Source organism: Cyanistes caeruleus, chromosome 23, assembly GCF_971803275.1.
Source record: "Cyanistes caeruleus chromosome 23, bCyaCae1.hap1.1, whole genome shotgun sequence".
Classification (NCBI taxonomy): domain Eukaryota; kingdom Metazoa; phylum Chordata; class Aves; order Passeriformes; family Paridae; genus Cyanistes; species Cyanistes caeruleus.
Window position 1 is genome coordinate 5,130,722 of NC_141723.1, and position 13,942 is coordinate 5,144,663.

At 57.0% G+C, this 13,942-nt stretch overlaps 1 protein-coding gene across 1 annotated transcript; it reads left to right on the plus strand.

Moving 5' to 3' along the window:
- The first annotated feature begins 292 nt into the window (after positions 1-292).
- LOC147649489 (uncharacterized) lies at positions 293-3,194 on the plus strand. The gene is made up of 3 exons (XM_086861475.1): positions 293-1,248; positions 1,409-1,585; positions 2,103-3,194. Exons 1-3 carry the CDS (start codon positions 1,244-1,246, stop codon positions 2,599-2,601), a joined length of 681 nt encoding a protein of 226 aa, XP_086717601.1. The 5' UTR covers positions 293-1,243; the 3' UTR covers positions 2,602-3,194.
- The last annotated feature ends 10,748 nt before the right edge of the window (positions 3,195-13,942 follow it).

Below are 13,942 nucleotides of genomic sequence, written 5' to 3' on the forward strand. Positions count from 1 at the left end.
GGTTTGCAGAGTTCCCTCTGGGGCTCTTGGGTGCCCTTTCCCTTCAGTTCTTGGAGCTGGAGCTTCTCAGGCCTAACTGTTTCCTCCTTGCTTGGCAGAAGGCGTCGAGGGAGAAAGAAGAGACGGCGTGGCAAGAGGATCGGACGCTTCGAGGTCAAGAGTGGAACGGCGTGGCAACACACGGAGCAAGAGGATCAACAGCTTCGGGGTCAAGAGTGGAACGGCGTGGCAAGACAACGGAGCAAGAGGATCAGCAGCTTCGTGGTCAAGAAGAGGTGGCACGAGGGACACTCTGGGCATAGCATCCCTGGTATTTCCAGGGCGCAGATTCCTAAGAGTCTGCTGGGCACCTTCACGGTGCCCTGTTTTGTGCTGGGCGACCTCCCTGTAACCAGGGCTGGGTCTTTGCGTTGCAGCCGTTGGCCTTTTGCCATTGGGCTGCTTTGGCTGGCCAGAGAGAGAGGCAGCCCTGTAAGGAGGGTGAGAGCCCCGGTCTCTGCCGCCAAGGGGGGAAGTGGAGCACCCCCAGGCCGCCCTGTAAGCGGGGCTGGGCCTTTTCCCCTGGTCCGTGGCTTTGTGCCCCTGGCCAGCGTGTGAGCCCTGTACTCGGGGCGTGTCACAGCCTGCTGTGCCTTGGCCTCCCCTGAATCCTCTGCGCGGGTTTAGGCCCTTGTGGCCTCCCTGCAGCCGCCCCTTGCCCGGGACAGGCCTGAAGCTCTTGGTCTCCTGTTCAGCGGCAGGCAGGCCCCCTGGTCTGTGCACAGAGCTCGCTCCCTCTCCTGGCCCCTTGTCCTTCCTCGTGTGTTGCCCTGTCCACCTCAGTGTGAGTGAGGCGGTGTGAGTGTCCCTTTGTCCCCGTTAGAAACTGAGCAGAGTAGCTTAGGCTTCCCAGGAGAGGAAGAGGAGCTCTGTGACTCAGCCAGGGGTGCCCTGTCACAGCGCGGGCAGAGACAGAGCACGGCCTGGCCCTTTGCTCCTGAGGACAGAGCGATGCCACTTAGTGGCGGCACGGGCTGCGGGCCCCGCCTGTAGCCAGGCCTGGGGCTGTGCCCGTGCTGCGGGGCTGCCTGTCCTGTCCTGCTGGTGACCTGCCAGCGTGCCTGGCCTGCCCTCGCAGCAGGCAGCAGCTCCAGCCCCCTGTAAGCAGGGGTGCAGCCTCTTTGGCAGCTGCTTTGCGAGCCCAGCTTGGTTTGCCCAGAGGACCTCGCTGCCACTGTCACCAGTGCCAGACCTGCGGCCAACGATGAGGTGAGACCGCCTGGACTTGCAGGCTTTGCTGCTGGTGAGGGGTCTGGGGGTGTTTTGGTGGTGGTTTGCAGAGTTCCCTCTGGGGCTCTTGGGTGCCCTTTCCCTTCAGTTCTTGGAGCTGGAGCTTCTCAGGCCTAACTGTTTCCTCCTTGCTTGGCAGAAGGCGTCGAGGGAGAAAGAAGAGGCGGCGTGGCAAGAGGACCGGACGCTTCGAGGTCAAGAGTGGAACGGCGTGGCAACACACGGAGCAAGAGGATCGGACGCTTCGAGGTCAAGAGTGGAACGGCGTGGCAAGACAACGGAGCAAGAGGATCAGCAGCTTCGTGGTCAAGAAGAGGTGGCACGAGGGACCCCCTGGGCATAGCATCCCTGGTATTTCCAGGGCACAGATTCCTAAGAGCCTGCTGGGCACCTTCACGGTGCCCTGTTTTGTGCTGGGCGACCTCCCTGTAACCAGGGCTGGGTCTTTGCATTGCAGCCGTTGGCCTTTTGCCATTGGGCTGCTTTGGCTGGCCAGAGAGAGAGGCAGCCCTGTAAGGAGGGTGAGAGCCCCGGTATCCGAATACAAGGAGGCAAATGCAGCACCCCCAGATCAGCTGTGAGTGGGGAAGGGCCTTTTCCCCGTCCCTGGCAGCTTTCAGTTTTCTGGGTTGAGCCACAAAGGGAACAGGGGAAGGGCCTGAAGCATACAACACTGGCATGGGACAAGCTGTGCTTGGAGGCTTTGGAGCAGGCTGGGGGGGGATGTGTGGCCCACTGGTGGTTTGCAGAGTTCCCTCTGAGGCTCTTGGGTGGCCTTTCCCTTCAGTTCCTGGAGCTCCTCAGGCCCTAACTGTGTCCTCCTTGCTTGGCAGAAGGCGTCGAGGGAGAAAGAAGAGACGGCGTGGCAAGAGGATCGGACGCTTCGAGGTCAAGAGTGGAACGGCGTGGCAACACACGGAGCAAGAGGATCAACAGCTTCGGGGTCAAGAGTGGAACGGCGTGGCAAGACAACGGAGCAAGAGGATCAGCAGCTTCGTGGTCAAGAAGAGGTGGCACGAGGGACACTCTGGGCATAGCATCCCTGGTATTTCCAGGGCGCAGATTCCTAAGAGTCTGCTGGGCACCTTCACGGTGCCCTGTTTTGTGCTGGGCGACCTCCCTGTAACCAGGGCTGGGTCTTTGCATTGCAGCCGTTGGCCTTTTGCCATTGGGCTGCTTTGGCTGGCCAGAGAGAGAGGCAGCCCTGTAAGGAGGGTGAGAGCCCCGGTCTCTGCCGCCAAGGGGGGAAGTGGAGCACCCCCAGGCCGCCCTGTAAGCGGGGCTGGGCCTTTTCCCCTGGTCCGTGGCTTTGTGCCCCTGGCCAGCGTGTGAGCCCTGTACTCGGGGCGTGTCACAGCCTGCTGTGCCTTGGCCTCCCCTGAATCCTCTGCGCGGGTTTAGGCCCTTGTGGCCTCCCTGCAGCCGCCCCCTGCCCGGGACAGGCCTGAAGCTCTTGGTCTCCTGTTCAGCGGCAGGCAGGCCCCCTGGTCTGTGCACAGAGCTCGCTCCCTCTCCTGGCCCCTTGTCCTTCCTCGTGTGTTGCCCTGTCCACCTCAGTGTGAGTGAGGCGGTGTGAGTGTCCCTTTGTCCCCGTTAGAAACTGAGCAGAGTAGCTTAGGCTTCCCAGGAGAGGAAGAGGAGCTCTGTGACTCAGCCAGGGGTGCCCTGTCACAGCGCGGGCAGAGACAGAGCACGGCCTGGCCCTTTGCTCCTGAGGACAGAGCGATGCCACTTAGTGGCGGCACGGGCTGCGGGCCCCGCCTGTAGCCAGGCCTGGGGCTGTGCCCGTGCTGCGGGGCTGCCTGTCCTGTCCTGCTGGTGACCTGCCAGCGTGCCTGGCCTGCCCTCGCAGCAGGCAGCAGCTCCAGCCCCCTGTAAGCAGGGGTGCAGCCTCTTTGGCAGCTGCTTTGCGAGCCCAGCTTGGTTTGCCCAGAGGACCTCGCTGCCACTGTCACCAGTGCCAGACCTGCGGCCAACGATGAGGTGAGACCGCCTGGACTTGCAGGCTTTGCTGCTGGTGAGGGGTCTGGGGGTGTTTTGGGGGTGGTTTGCAGAGTTCCCTCTGGGGCTCTTGGGTGCCCTTTCCCTTCAGTTCTTGGAGCTGGAACTTCTCAGGCCTAACTGTTTCCTCCTTGCTTGGCAGAAGGCGTCGAGGGAGAAAGAAGAGGCGGCGTGGCAAGAGGACCGGACGCTTCGAGGTCAAGAGTGGAACGGCGTGGCAACACACGGAGCAAGAGGATCGGACGCTTCGAGGTCAAGAGTGGAACGGCGTGGCAAGACAACGGAGCAAGAGGATCAGCAGCTTCGTGGTCAAGAAGAGGTGGCACGAGGGACCCCCTGGGCATAGCATCCCTGGTATTTCCAGGGCACAGATTCCTAAGAGCCTGCTGGGCACCTTCACGGTGCCCTGTTTTGTGCTGGGCGACCTCCCTGTAACCAGGGCTGGGTCTTTGCATTGCAGCCGTTGGCCTTTTGCCATTGGGCTGCTTTGGCTGGCCAGAGAGAGAGGCAGCCCTGTAAGGAGGGTGAGAGCCCCGGTATCCGAATACAAGGAGGCAAATGCAGCACCCCCAGATCAGCTGTGAGTGGGGAAGGGCCTTTTCCCCGTCCCTGGCAGCTTTCAGTTTTCTGGGTTGAGCCACAAAGGGAACAGGGGAAGGGCCTGAAGCATACAACACTGGCATGGGACAAGCTGTGCTTGGAGGCTTTGGAGCAGGCTGGGGGGGGATGTGTGGCCCACTGGTGGTTTGCAGAGTTCCCTCTGAGGCTCTTGGGTGGCCTTTCCCTTCAGTTCCTGGAGCTCCTCAGGCCCTAACTGTGTCCTCCTTGCTTGGCAGAAGGCGTCGAGGGAGAAAGAAGAGACGGCGTGGCAAGAGGATCGGACGCTTCGAGGTCAAGAGTGGAACGGCGTGGCAACACACGGAGCAAGAGGATCAACAGCTTCGGGGTCAAGAGTGGAACGGCGTGGCAAGACAACGGAGCAAGAGGATCAGCAGCTTCGTGGTCAAGAAGAGGTGGCACGAGGGACACTCTGGGCATAGCATCCCTGGTATTTCCAGGGCGCAGATTCCTAAGAGTCTGCTGGGCACCTTCACGGTGCCCTGTTTTGTGCTGGGCGACCTCCCTGTAACCAGGGCTGGGTCTTTGCGTTGCAGCCGTTGGCCTTTTGCCATTGGGCTGCTTTGGCTGGCCAGAGAGAGAGGCAGCCCTGTAAGGAGGGTGAGAGCCCCGGTCTCTGCCGCCAAGGGGGGAAGTGGAGCACCCCCAGGCCGCCCTGTAAGCGGGGCTGGGCCTTTTCCCCTGGTCCGTGGCTTTGTGCCCCTGGCCAGCGTGTGAGCCCTGTACTCGGGGCGTGTCACAGCCTGCTGTGCCTTGGCCTCCCCTGAATCCTCTGCGCGGGTTTAGGCCCTTGTGGCCTCCCTGCAGCCGCCCCCTGCCCGGGACAGGCCTGAAGCTCTTGGTCTCCTGTTCAGCGGCAGGCAGGCCCCCTGGTCTGTGCACAGAGCTCGCTCCCTCTCCTGGCCCCTTGTCCTTCCTCGTGTGTTGCCCTGTCCACCTCAGTGTGAGTGAGGCGGTGTGAGTGTCCCTTTGTCCCCGTTAGAAACTGAGCAGAGTAGCTTAGGCTTCCCAGGAGAGGAAGAGGAGCTCTGTGACTCAGCCAGGGGTGCCCTGTCACAGCGCGGGCAGAGACAGAGCACGGCCTGGCCCTTTGCTCCTGAGGACAGAGCGATGCCACTTAGTGGCGGCACGGGCTGCGGGCCCCGCCTGTAGCCAGGCCTGGGGCTGTGCCCGTGCTGCGGGGCTGCCTGTCCTGTCCTGCTGGTGACCTGCCAGCGTGCCTGGCCTGCCCTCGCAGCAGGCAGCAGCTCCAGCCCCCTGTAAGCAGGGGTGCAGCCTCTTTGGCAGCTGCTTTGCGAGCCCAGCTTGGTTTGCCCAGAGGACCTCGCTGCCACTGTCACCAGTGCCAGACCTGCGGCCAACAATGAGGTGAGGCTGCCTGGACTTGCAGGCTTTGCTGCTGGTGAGGGGTCTGGGGGTGTTTTGGTGGTGGTTTGCAGAGTTCCCTCTGAGGCTCTTGGGTGCCCTTTCCCTTCAGTTCTTGGAGCTGGAGCTTCTCAGGCCTAACTGTTTCCTCCTTGCTTGGCAGAAGGCGTCGAGGGAGAAAGAAGAGACGGCGTGGCAAGAGGATCGGACGCTTCGAGGTCAAGAGTGGAACGGCGTGGCAACACACGGAGCAAGAGGACCGGACGCTTCGAGGTCAAGAGTGGAACGGCGTGGCAAGACAACGGAGCAAGAGGATCAGCAGCTTCGTGGTCAAGAAGAGGTGGCACGAGGGACACTCTGGGCATAGCATCCCTGGTATTTCCAGGGCGCAGATTCCTAAGAGCCTGCTGGGCACCTTCACGGTGCCCTGTTTTGTGCTGGGCGACCTCCCTGTAACCAGGGCTGGGTCTTTGCGTTGCAGCCGTTGGCCTTTTGCCATTGGGCTGCTTTGGCTGGCCAGAGAGAGGCAGCCCTGTAAGGAGGCTGAGAGCCCCGGTCTCTGCCGCCAAGGGGGGAAGTGGAGCACCCCCAGGCCGCCCTGTAAGCGGGGCTGGGCCTTTTCCCCTGGTCCGTGGCTTTGTGCCCCTGGCCAGCGTGTGAGCCCTGTACTCGGGGCGTGTCACAGCCTGCTGTGCCTTGGCCTCCCCTGAATCCTCTGCGCGGGTTTAGGCCCTTGTGGCCTCCCTGCAGCCGCCCCCTGCCCGGGACAGGCCTGAAGCTCTTGGTCTCCTGTTCAGCGGCAGGCAGGCCCCCTGGTCTGTGCACAGAGCTCGCTCCCTCTCCTGGCCCCTTGTCCTTCCTCGTGTGTTGCCCTGTCCACCTCAGTGTGAGTGAGGTGGTGTGAGTGTCCCTTTGTCCCCGTTAGAAACTGAGCAGAGTAGCTTAGGCTTCCCAGGAGAGGAAGAGGAGCTCTGTGACTCAGCCAGGGGTGCCCTGTCACAGCGCGGGCAGAGACAGAGCACGGCCTGGCCCTTTGCTCCTGAGGACAGAGCGATGCCACTTAGTGGCGGCATGGGCTGCGGGCCCCGCCTGTAGCCAGGCCTGGGGCTGTGCCCGTGCTGCAGGGCTGCCTGTCCTGTCCTGCTGGTGACCTGCCAGCGTGCCTGGCCTGCCCTCGCAGCAGGCAGCAGCTCCAGCCCCCTGTAAGCAGGGGTGCAGCCTCTTTGGCAGCTGCTTTGCGAGCCCAGCTTGGTTTGCCCAGAGGACCTCGCTGCCACTGTCACCAGTGCCAGACCTGCGGCCAACGATGAGGTGAGGCCGCCTGGACTTGCAGGCTTTGCTGCTGGTCAGGGGTTGGTTGGGAGAGAGATTTTTCCATTTGGAAATTTCTAATTTCTTTCTGCCCAAGAATTTCCTATGGTGTTTATGGGTGTCATGGTTTTGACAATTGTATTTCTTTTTGCCCCCTCCTTTAGTGTGTTTGCTCATATTTAGAGTGATTGTTTTGGTCTTGTCTCTCAACTTGTTTTTTGTTTTTTACGTCATAAAACCTCTGTATCTCAGTGTTAACAAAATCCTTTTTCTTTTTTCTTCCAGGAACACCAGCTTTGATTTCTTTTCCTTCAATAAAATACCTTTTTTGTGTCTGGTGTGGTGTTTTTCTTACCCCTTTTCCCCTCATGATTTTACACTTGTCCTGTGTTTCTTTGACATTTTCCTCTGTAGTTGTTCAATAAAATACCTTTTTTGTGTCTGGTGTGTTTTTCTTACCCCTTTTCCCATCATGATTTTACACCTGTCCTGTGTTTCTTTGACATTTTCCCCTGCACTTTTTCAATAAAATACCTTTTTTGTGTCTGGTGTGGTGTTTTTCTTTCCCCTTTTCCTCTCATGATTTTGCACCTGTCCTGTGTTTCTTTGACATTTTCCCCTGTAGTTGTTCAATGAAATACCTTTTTTTGTCTCTGCTGTGTTTTTCTTACCCCTTTTCCCCTCATGATTTTACACTTGTCCTGTGTTTCTTTGACATTTTCCCCTGTAGTTGTTCAATAAAATACCTTTTTTGTGTCTGCTGTGTTTTTCTTACCCCGTTTCCCCTCATGATTTTACACTTGTCCTGTGTTTCTTTGACATTTTCCCCTGTAGTTGTTCAATAAAATACTTTTTTTGTGTCTGCTGTGTTTTTCTTACCCCGTTTCCCCTCATGATTTTACACTTGTCCTGTGTTTCTTTGACATTTTCCCCTGTAGTTGTTCAATAAAATACCTTTTTTGTGTCTGGTGTGGTGTTTTTCTTACCCCTTTTTTCCTCTCATGATTTTACACCTGTCCTGTGTTTCTTTGACATTTTCCCCTGTAGTTCAGTAAAATACCTTTTTTGTGTCTGGTGTGTTTTTCTTACCCCTTTTCCTCTCATGATTTTACACTTGTCCTGTGTTTCTTTGACATTTTCCCCTGCAGTTGTTGATTGTGGTGTCATGAGTTGTTTGTCCAGCCTTGGTGTTCCTAAATGCAGGTTTGTTACCATGTTGTGGTGTCCAGATAGGTGGATGCTGCAGCTTACATATGACGGGCAGATTTCTCTGAATTACCTGAAAGAACATGAGAGTGAGTTGTAATCAAGTGCCTGGCAGCATCTCAAGCACCTTAGGCAGAAATGTTTTACCAGATGCTGTTTTGCTTCTGCTTTGGAACATGCTCGAGTTCCCTGAGCCACAGGGAGACATTTCTTCCATTAAATACAGGAGGTGTTTGCTCTTTGCAATGAAGACTTGAACATTTAAGGGAGATTTATTAAGTATGTGTTGTCTTTTCTTGTTTATTCCTGGTGTTCTCAGCTGTGAATTCCTCAGCAATAGGGGAGCAATCTCAGCAAAACCTGATTTTACTCATGTCTGTCGTGCTTCTTTGCAAATTTCAAGAATTTGCAAGTGGCAGGGCCTCCACTGGCTGAGTTTAGGCACAGTAGATAATAATAGCTAATAGAAAGGTAAGTAATTGAAAATAATCGTAGATAATAAATAATTAATGATAATGGATAGTAAGTAATAGCTCAGAGAGATGAGGACTCACAAGCACAGTTGTTTGAGTGCCTGAGTAAGTTCTCACTGCTAGAATCCTGAACTTTTTTTCCACTTTCATTTCTTACCTTTTTCTCTCATTGGGATTCTGCTTTCTAAAGCTCAGTGCTGCTTTATGACAGTGCTGTCCATATCCACACTCCTACACTGATACTTCCAAGCAGAGGGTTGGCCTGGACTTAGAAAAACAGGAGTTTTTTAAGGGTGTGTTTTTCTGTGGCAAAATTGCTCCCCAGGGATGGGAAGTGACCCGCTTGCTGTCCCCAAAGGTGACAGTGGAAGGGTTGAGGGACTTGGGTTCCCAGCTCTGCTGTGAGAGCCCAGACACTCGTGGGTTCTCCAGCCAAAGCAGGAGTGAACAACAAATGGGGGTTGAGCTGCCAGGGTAGCACTTGAACATCTTCAGGCTGCACCCCTGTGCCCCAAACCATTCGTCATGGCGTGGCAGGAATCCCCGAGTGCCCGTGTACAGCAGAGGAGGTTGATGTGGCTGCAGGGCTGCTGCTGATCAGGGTGTGATGCTGAGAAGGGGAACAGAGGGGCTGGCCGAGTGCCTGGAGCAACCACAGCCAGGGGTGTGGGCAGGCAGCGCTGCCTCCTCCTCTTCCAGGCACTCGGCTGTGCTGGGGCAGGAGGGCTCCTCAGAGCAGGGGAAGCCCTTTCTCCCTCAGCCCTGCACATGTGCCATTGTCCCTGCTAACAATGGGGAGAGGAGGGAGCGCTGGAGCTGATGACACAAACCCCAGGGCAGGAGCAGCTGCTGGCTGCTCAAGGGAAGCTCTGTGTGTGCAGCCGCTGCCCTGCCAGGGCTCCTGACAGCCTCAGGGCAGGACTGAGCCCTGTGCGGTGCTAGAATGGGGCAAAACTGTTTTTATCACAGAATCTCCTGAGTTCAGAGGGGTCATTGAGTCCCCAGAGCACAGCCCCAACACTCCCATCCTGTGCATCCCTGAGAGCGTTGTCCAAATGCTCCTGGGGCTCTGGCAGCCTTGGGGCTGTGCCCGTTCCCTGGGGAGCCTGGGCAGTGCCCCATCACCCTCTTCTCTTAATAGCCAACCTAAATCTCCCCTGGCACAGCTCCAGCCATTTCTTCACTTTGTGTCCCTGGTCATCAAAGAGATCAGTGCTGCCCCTCAGGAGGACGTTGTAGGTTGTATTTAACTGTAGACTCTATTTAACCTGCCACTCTCCAGAGTTTGGGGCTTTCCAGCTGGCTCAGAGCATAGGGACACCCTGCAGGCAGCTGCTTCCTGTGGCTCCCCTCTGGTGCTATTCCTAGGAACTTGCATGGTGGGAGTTAACCATCCTGCCCTAATGGTTCCCTCATAAATAAGGAATGCTAATAAACACTTTCTATTCCTGAAGGCCCAGCAGATCGGAAGAGAATAATCAAGGAAGGTATTTCCACTTTCTGTAACTTGTTAGTCATCTCTCGTGAGACAGAGGGGAAAGTTTGGCTGGGGGTGGCACAGCAGAAATGGTGCCACATCTCTTTTTCTGTCCAGCAGCTTCTCCTTTCCAACGAGAGTATGTTTCCCTAAAACAAAGGGGCTTAAGGTTTATCTGGGAATCAGTTCCCTCTTGGGCCTTCCAGTGCTGCACAGCCCATATCAGCCCCCGCAGGTACTCAGCATTTTAAGGGGAGCGAGGGTGCTGGTGTCAGGTGTTCAGCAGGTGGCAGAGGGGAGTTTCACCATCTGAAGTGGCAGCTTTTCCCAATCCCAGCTCTGTCCAAAGAGCCCATGGGATGTGGCACCTTGCAAAGAGCTTGGAATACAGCCCCTGTGGCTGCTGGCCCTGCAGGTAAGAAACAGGTCTGCAAACAGCCAGGAGTTACCTGCCAGACCTGCTGGGCTCAGCAGAGATGCGTCTCCAGCCCCAGGGATCTCTGCTGAGCTCCTGCCACAGCTCAGCAGAGATCAGGTTTGCAGGGCATAGTGCAGAAAGCAGCTCTCCCAAAAAAAAACAGCCCCTGCCAAGAACTAGCAGGATGTGATAGGAGAGGCAGTGAGGAGGAGGCTGGAGCAGGCAGCCAAGCACCCTTCCCACTCAGTCTGGAGAGCAGATGGAGCAAACTAAGAGCTCTCTACCTCAGTCAACCTCCTCTTCTAGGCTGAGCTGGCTCCTCGTGTCCTGGCTGGCTCCCACAAGGATTCCTGACTTCTGATGAGTTTTTGGTGGCCTTGTGCTGGAGGCAGACAGAGATAGTCACCCACTCCTCAGATGGATATCAGGCTCTGGGGACAACAGCTCTGCTCAGGCAGGACAGCTCCACCACTGGGCTCTTGCCTGGTGGAGCCAAGCGGGCTGGGAAGGCAGCAGGTGAAGCAGAGAGTTACTGGGGAGGGTCCTACACGTAGGGAACGTTCAGTGCTGGCAGCCTCCCAGAGAAGCCCCCTCCACAACGCTCCCACTTTGGGCCACTGGTGTGGCTGGCTGTGAGCACAGAGCTGGGAGCTCCAAGGCAGCTGCAGCATACTGTGTGCAGCAAACGGAGGGAAGGGAGGGACATTCCTGCTGGCAAGTGTGTCAGTGCAGGGCTGGAGCTGTTTGCTCACAGGCACTCCCTAGCCCTGATCACTGTTCGAGATCTTCACTCTCTGGGGCTTCTCTTTATGCAAGACACAGGCACAAAGCAGGTACAGGCTACCACAGCTGGGGCTCTGTGCCAGCCATCTCCTTTGTGACCCAGGCTGATGTGACCCCAGGCCAGTGCTGCAGCAGGAGTCCTGCCTGCCCCTGTTTTCCCTGGCTCTGTGGTGCCTGCAGGAAGCCTGGGAGCACAGTCTCCTCCACCCCTGCTCTGTGCAGCACTGCCACAAAGCCCAGGGGCTTCAGATCTGGGCCGTGCTACATTTAGCATCTGTGGGGCCTCGCTGGGCTCCCGAGGGCCATTCTGTCCCTCCAATCAAGGGCACAGCTCTTCTGCAGCCTCCCTTCCTTGTCCCTTAAAGATGGGGTGGGAAGGGCCTGGGTTTGGCTTAGTGCAGTGAGGAGAAAACCCTTTGCAACCCTCCTGTCTCTGGGGCAAGGGCTGAGCTATGAGGCAAGTGAGCTCTTCCTTGGACTGTGATCTCTGCAGCTCCATCACTGATTCCCAGATGCTCTCCCCTACTCCTCCATGTTGCAACTCCCCAGTCCTAATGGTCTTGGGAAGTGTGTCAGGGTCTGCACAGCACAGCTGCCCCCAGGTCCTGTTGCCCGTGTCCTTACATCACTTCCCCCCCGCAATTGGCAGTGTGGGAGCAAATGGTTGCTGTGTGGGCATTGTTTTGAGCAGGACCCAGGGTGTGCTGCTGTGCTGTGATTCACGAGCAGGGAGAGACTCTCCAATTCCTGTGTTTGGGATAGGCTGAGGGCAGGGCAGAGATGTTCCTCTTGGGAAGGATGTGCATCCACCTTTCTCAGAGAAGAGTGTCTCCTGCAGCAGGATGTCCTTGGGCAAGGCCAGGTTTTAATTGCTGCAGCATCACCAGACACCCGAGTCATGGTGCCCCTCAGAGCCTCTGCTCCCAGCCTGCCTCCTGCAGCTACTGAGTTATTGAGAGCAGTGAATTTCCCCGCAGGGACCCCCACCTGTCCTGCCTTTCTCTCCAGAGAGGATCCAGGGGCAGTTTGGCTGCTCTGAGCTCCCAGAGGAGCTGTCTGTCCTGCCTCTGCCGGCTGGTCTGTCTGTCCTGCCTCATCCTCTCGCTCCTGCTGGTGTCTGCACTGCTGTGCTGCACTGTGCCTTGTCCCCCTTGCTGTCTGTCTCCCTGACTGACACCTGCCACTGCAAGCACCGCCTGCCCCCCTCTACACCGGTCTGTCACTATTAGCTTGTCTCCTCCCTTTCCTCTGGCTGCTGTCTGGAGGCCTCTGCATTAGGTGTGACTTGGGTGCTTTTTTCTGGTTTATGGATAGCAGCCAGGCTGCAATCTGCAGCAAAAAAACTATCCAGTCTTTTGCAAGGAGCCTCCTGCAAATACCTGGGCAGGACAGTGGCTGCCAGCACTGCCCAGAAACTGCACACTCACGCCTGCCTCCACAGCACCACAGCCAGAGACTGAAAGGCAGCCCAAAATCTCTTGCAATAGGACTTGAGTCACTGCATGCCTCTAAAAGCCAGTCGTTGGGCCTTGAATTGCCTGGTTCCCTGTGCAATAGCTGGGGTTGAGGCTGGGGATGTGGAGGACACACAGCTTGTGGAGATGCAAGGCTCAATGTGAAAAGGCCCCTTGTGTGTGTGTGGTTACATGTGCTGCGCCACATCACAGCTGTGTTTGGATGGAGACCTTGTGCTTGCAGTTTCTCCCCCTGACAACATTGGAGCTTGCCTCATGTCTGTGTCTTTACCTTGCATCGGCTGCTCCCAGTGTCGGTATCTCTCCCTGTTTTGCTGTGCCTCTGTTCCCATCCACAGCCAGCCGTGCCAGCCTGAGCCAGCGGTGTGGTGTGTCATTGTGCTGCCACAAGGGTCAGGCCTTGCCCTCCTCCTGGCAGCACACTGGCTGCACACCCAGGGCACCACAGGCCCCCTGGCCAGCTTGGGGGGCTGTCCCCGTTTGGGCCAGCACACCTGCAGCCAGAGCCAAGCTTCTGTAGAATTAGCAAAACCCCCTGCACAGCCAGCTTGCAAAACCTCAGTACTCGAGTGTCACCTGGTTTCGAGTTCTGCTGGAGCAGAACATGACTTTTATATCAACTTTCCCAGCGTCAGCCCTTTCAGCAGAGCCCAGCCAGGGGTGTGGGAGGAAGAGAGGGCAGGGCAGGCATCCTTTGTTTCTCTGTGCCTTCCTGGGATACCTCTGGACTCAAACTCCCAGGGTAAATAGCACCCTAATGCTGCCTTCCCTCTGCTGTCATGACCTTGCCAAAGAGCAGGGAAGAGGTCTTGTCCCAGGCTGTTTTCTGGATCCAAAGCTATTTTGCCTGTGCAGAAGCAGCTCTGCTTCTCTCCTTCCCAAAGGTGCTGATAGGAGCCTGTGGGGAGCAAAACCTTGGTTCGTCCTCATTGTCACCAGACCTGGGCCTCAAACTGAAGGTCTGTGTCCAGTGACATCACGGACAGAGCCTGGAGATGTGACACTTGGGGCCATGGCTTAGTGGTGGATTTGGCAGTGCTGGGTTAGCAGTTGGGCTCGATGGTCTTAAAGGTCTTTCCCAAACAAAGTGATTGTGTGAGTGGTTTAATTCAGCTTTAATTCAGCTGAATGTCCTGCCATTCCCACAGTGATTTCCCACACGTGTCACACAGGCTTTTGGTGACTTGGTGCAGAGTGGCCTCTTTGAGCACCCGAGCTGAACTCATTTGGTGGCAGGGGATGATAGCTGCCCCCATCCTCAGCAAAGCCCACGCCAAGCTCCTTTTCCCCTTCCCAACCATCCTCCTTTCCCAGCAAAACACCTCCCACGCTGCCGGGGAGGATGAGGGCTGGCAGCTCTTCCGCAAAATGATGTTCCCATGGCAATGGGGATGTGTCGCCCTTCCTGGGGAACATAAGGGAGGAGAACGGCACCTTCCGCATCAGTGCGCGCCCCTTGTCCGGGGCGGGGGCGTCCGAGTCCCGCAGAGGCAGGGCCCCCCCGCACCGCCCCCCGCCGCAGGGCCGGGGGCCGAGCCTCAGTGAC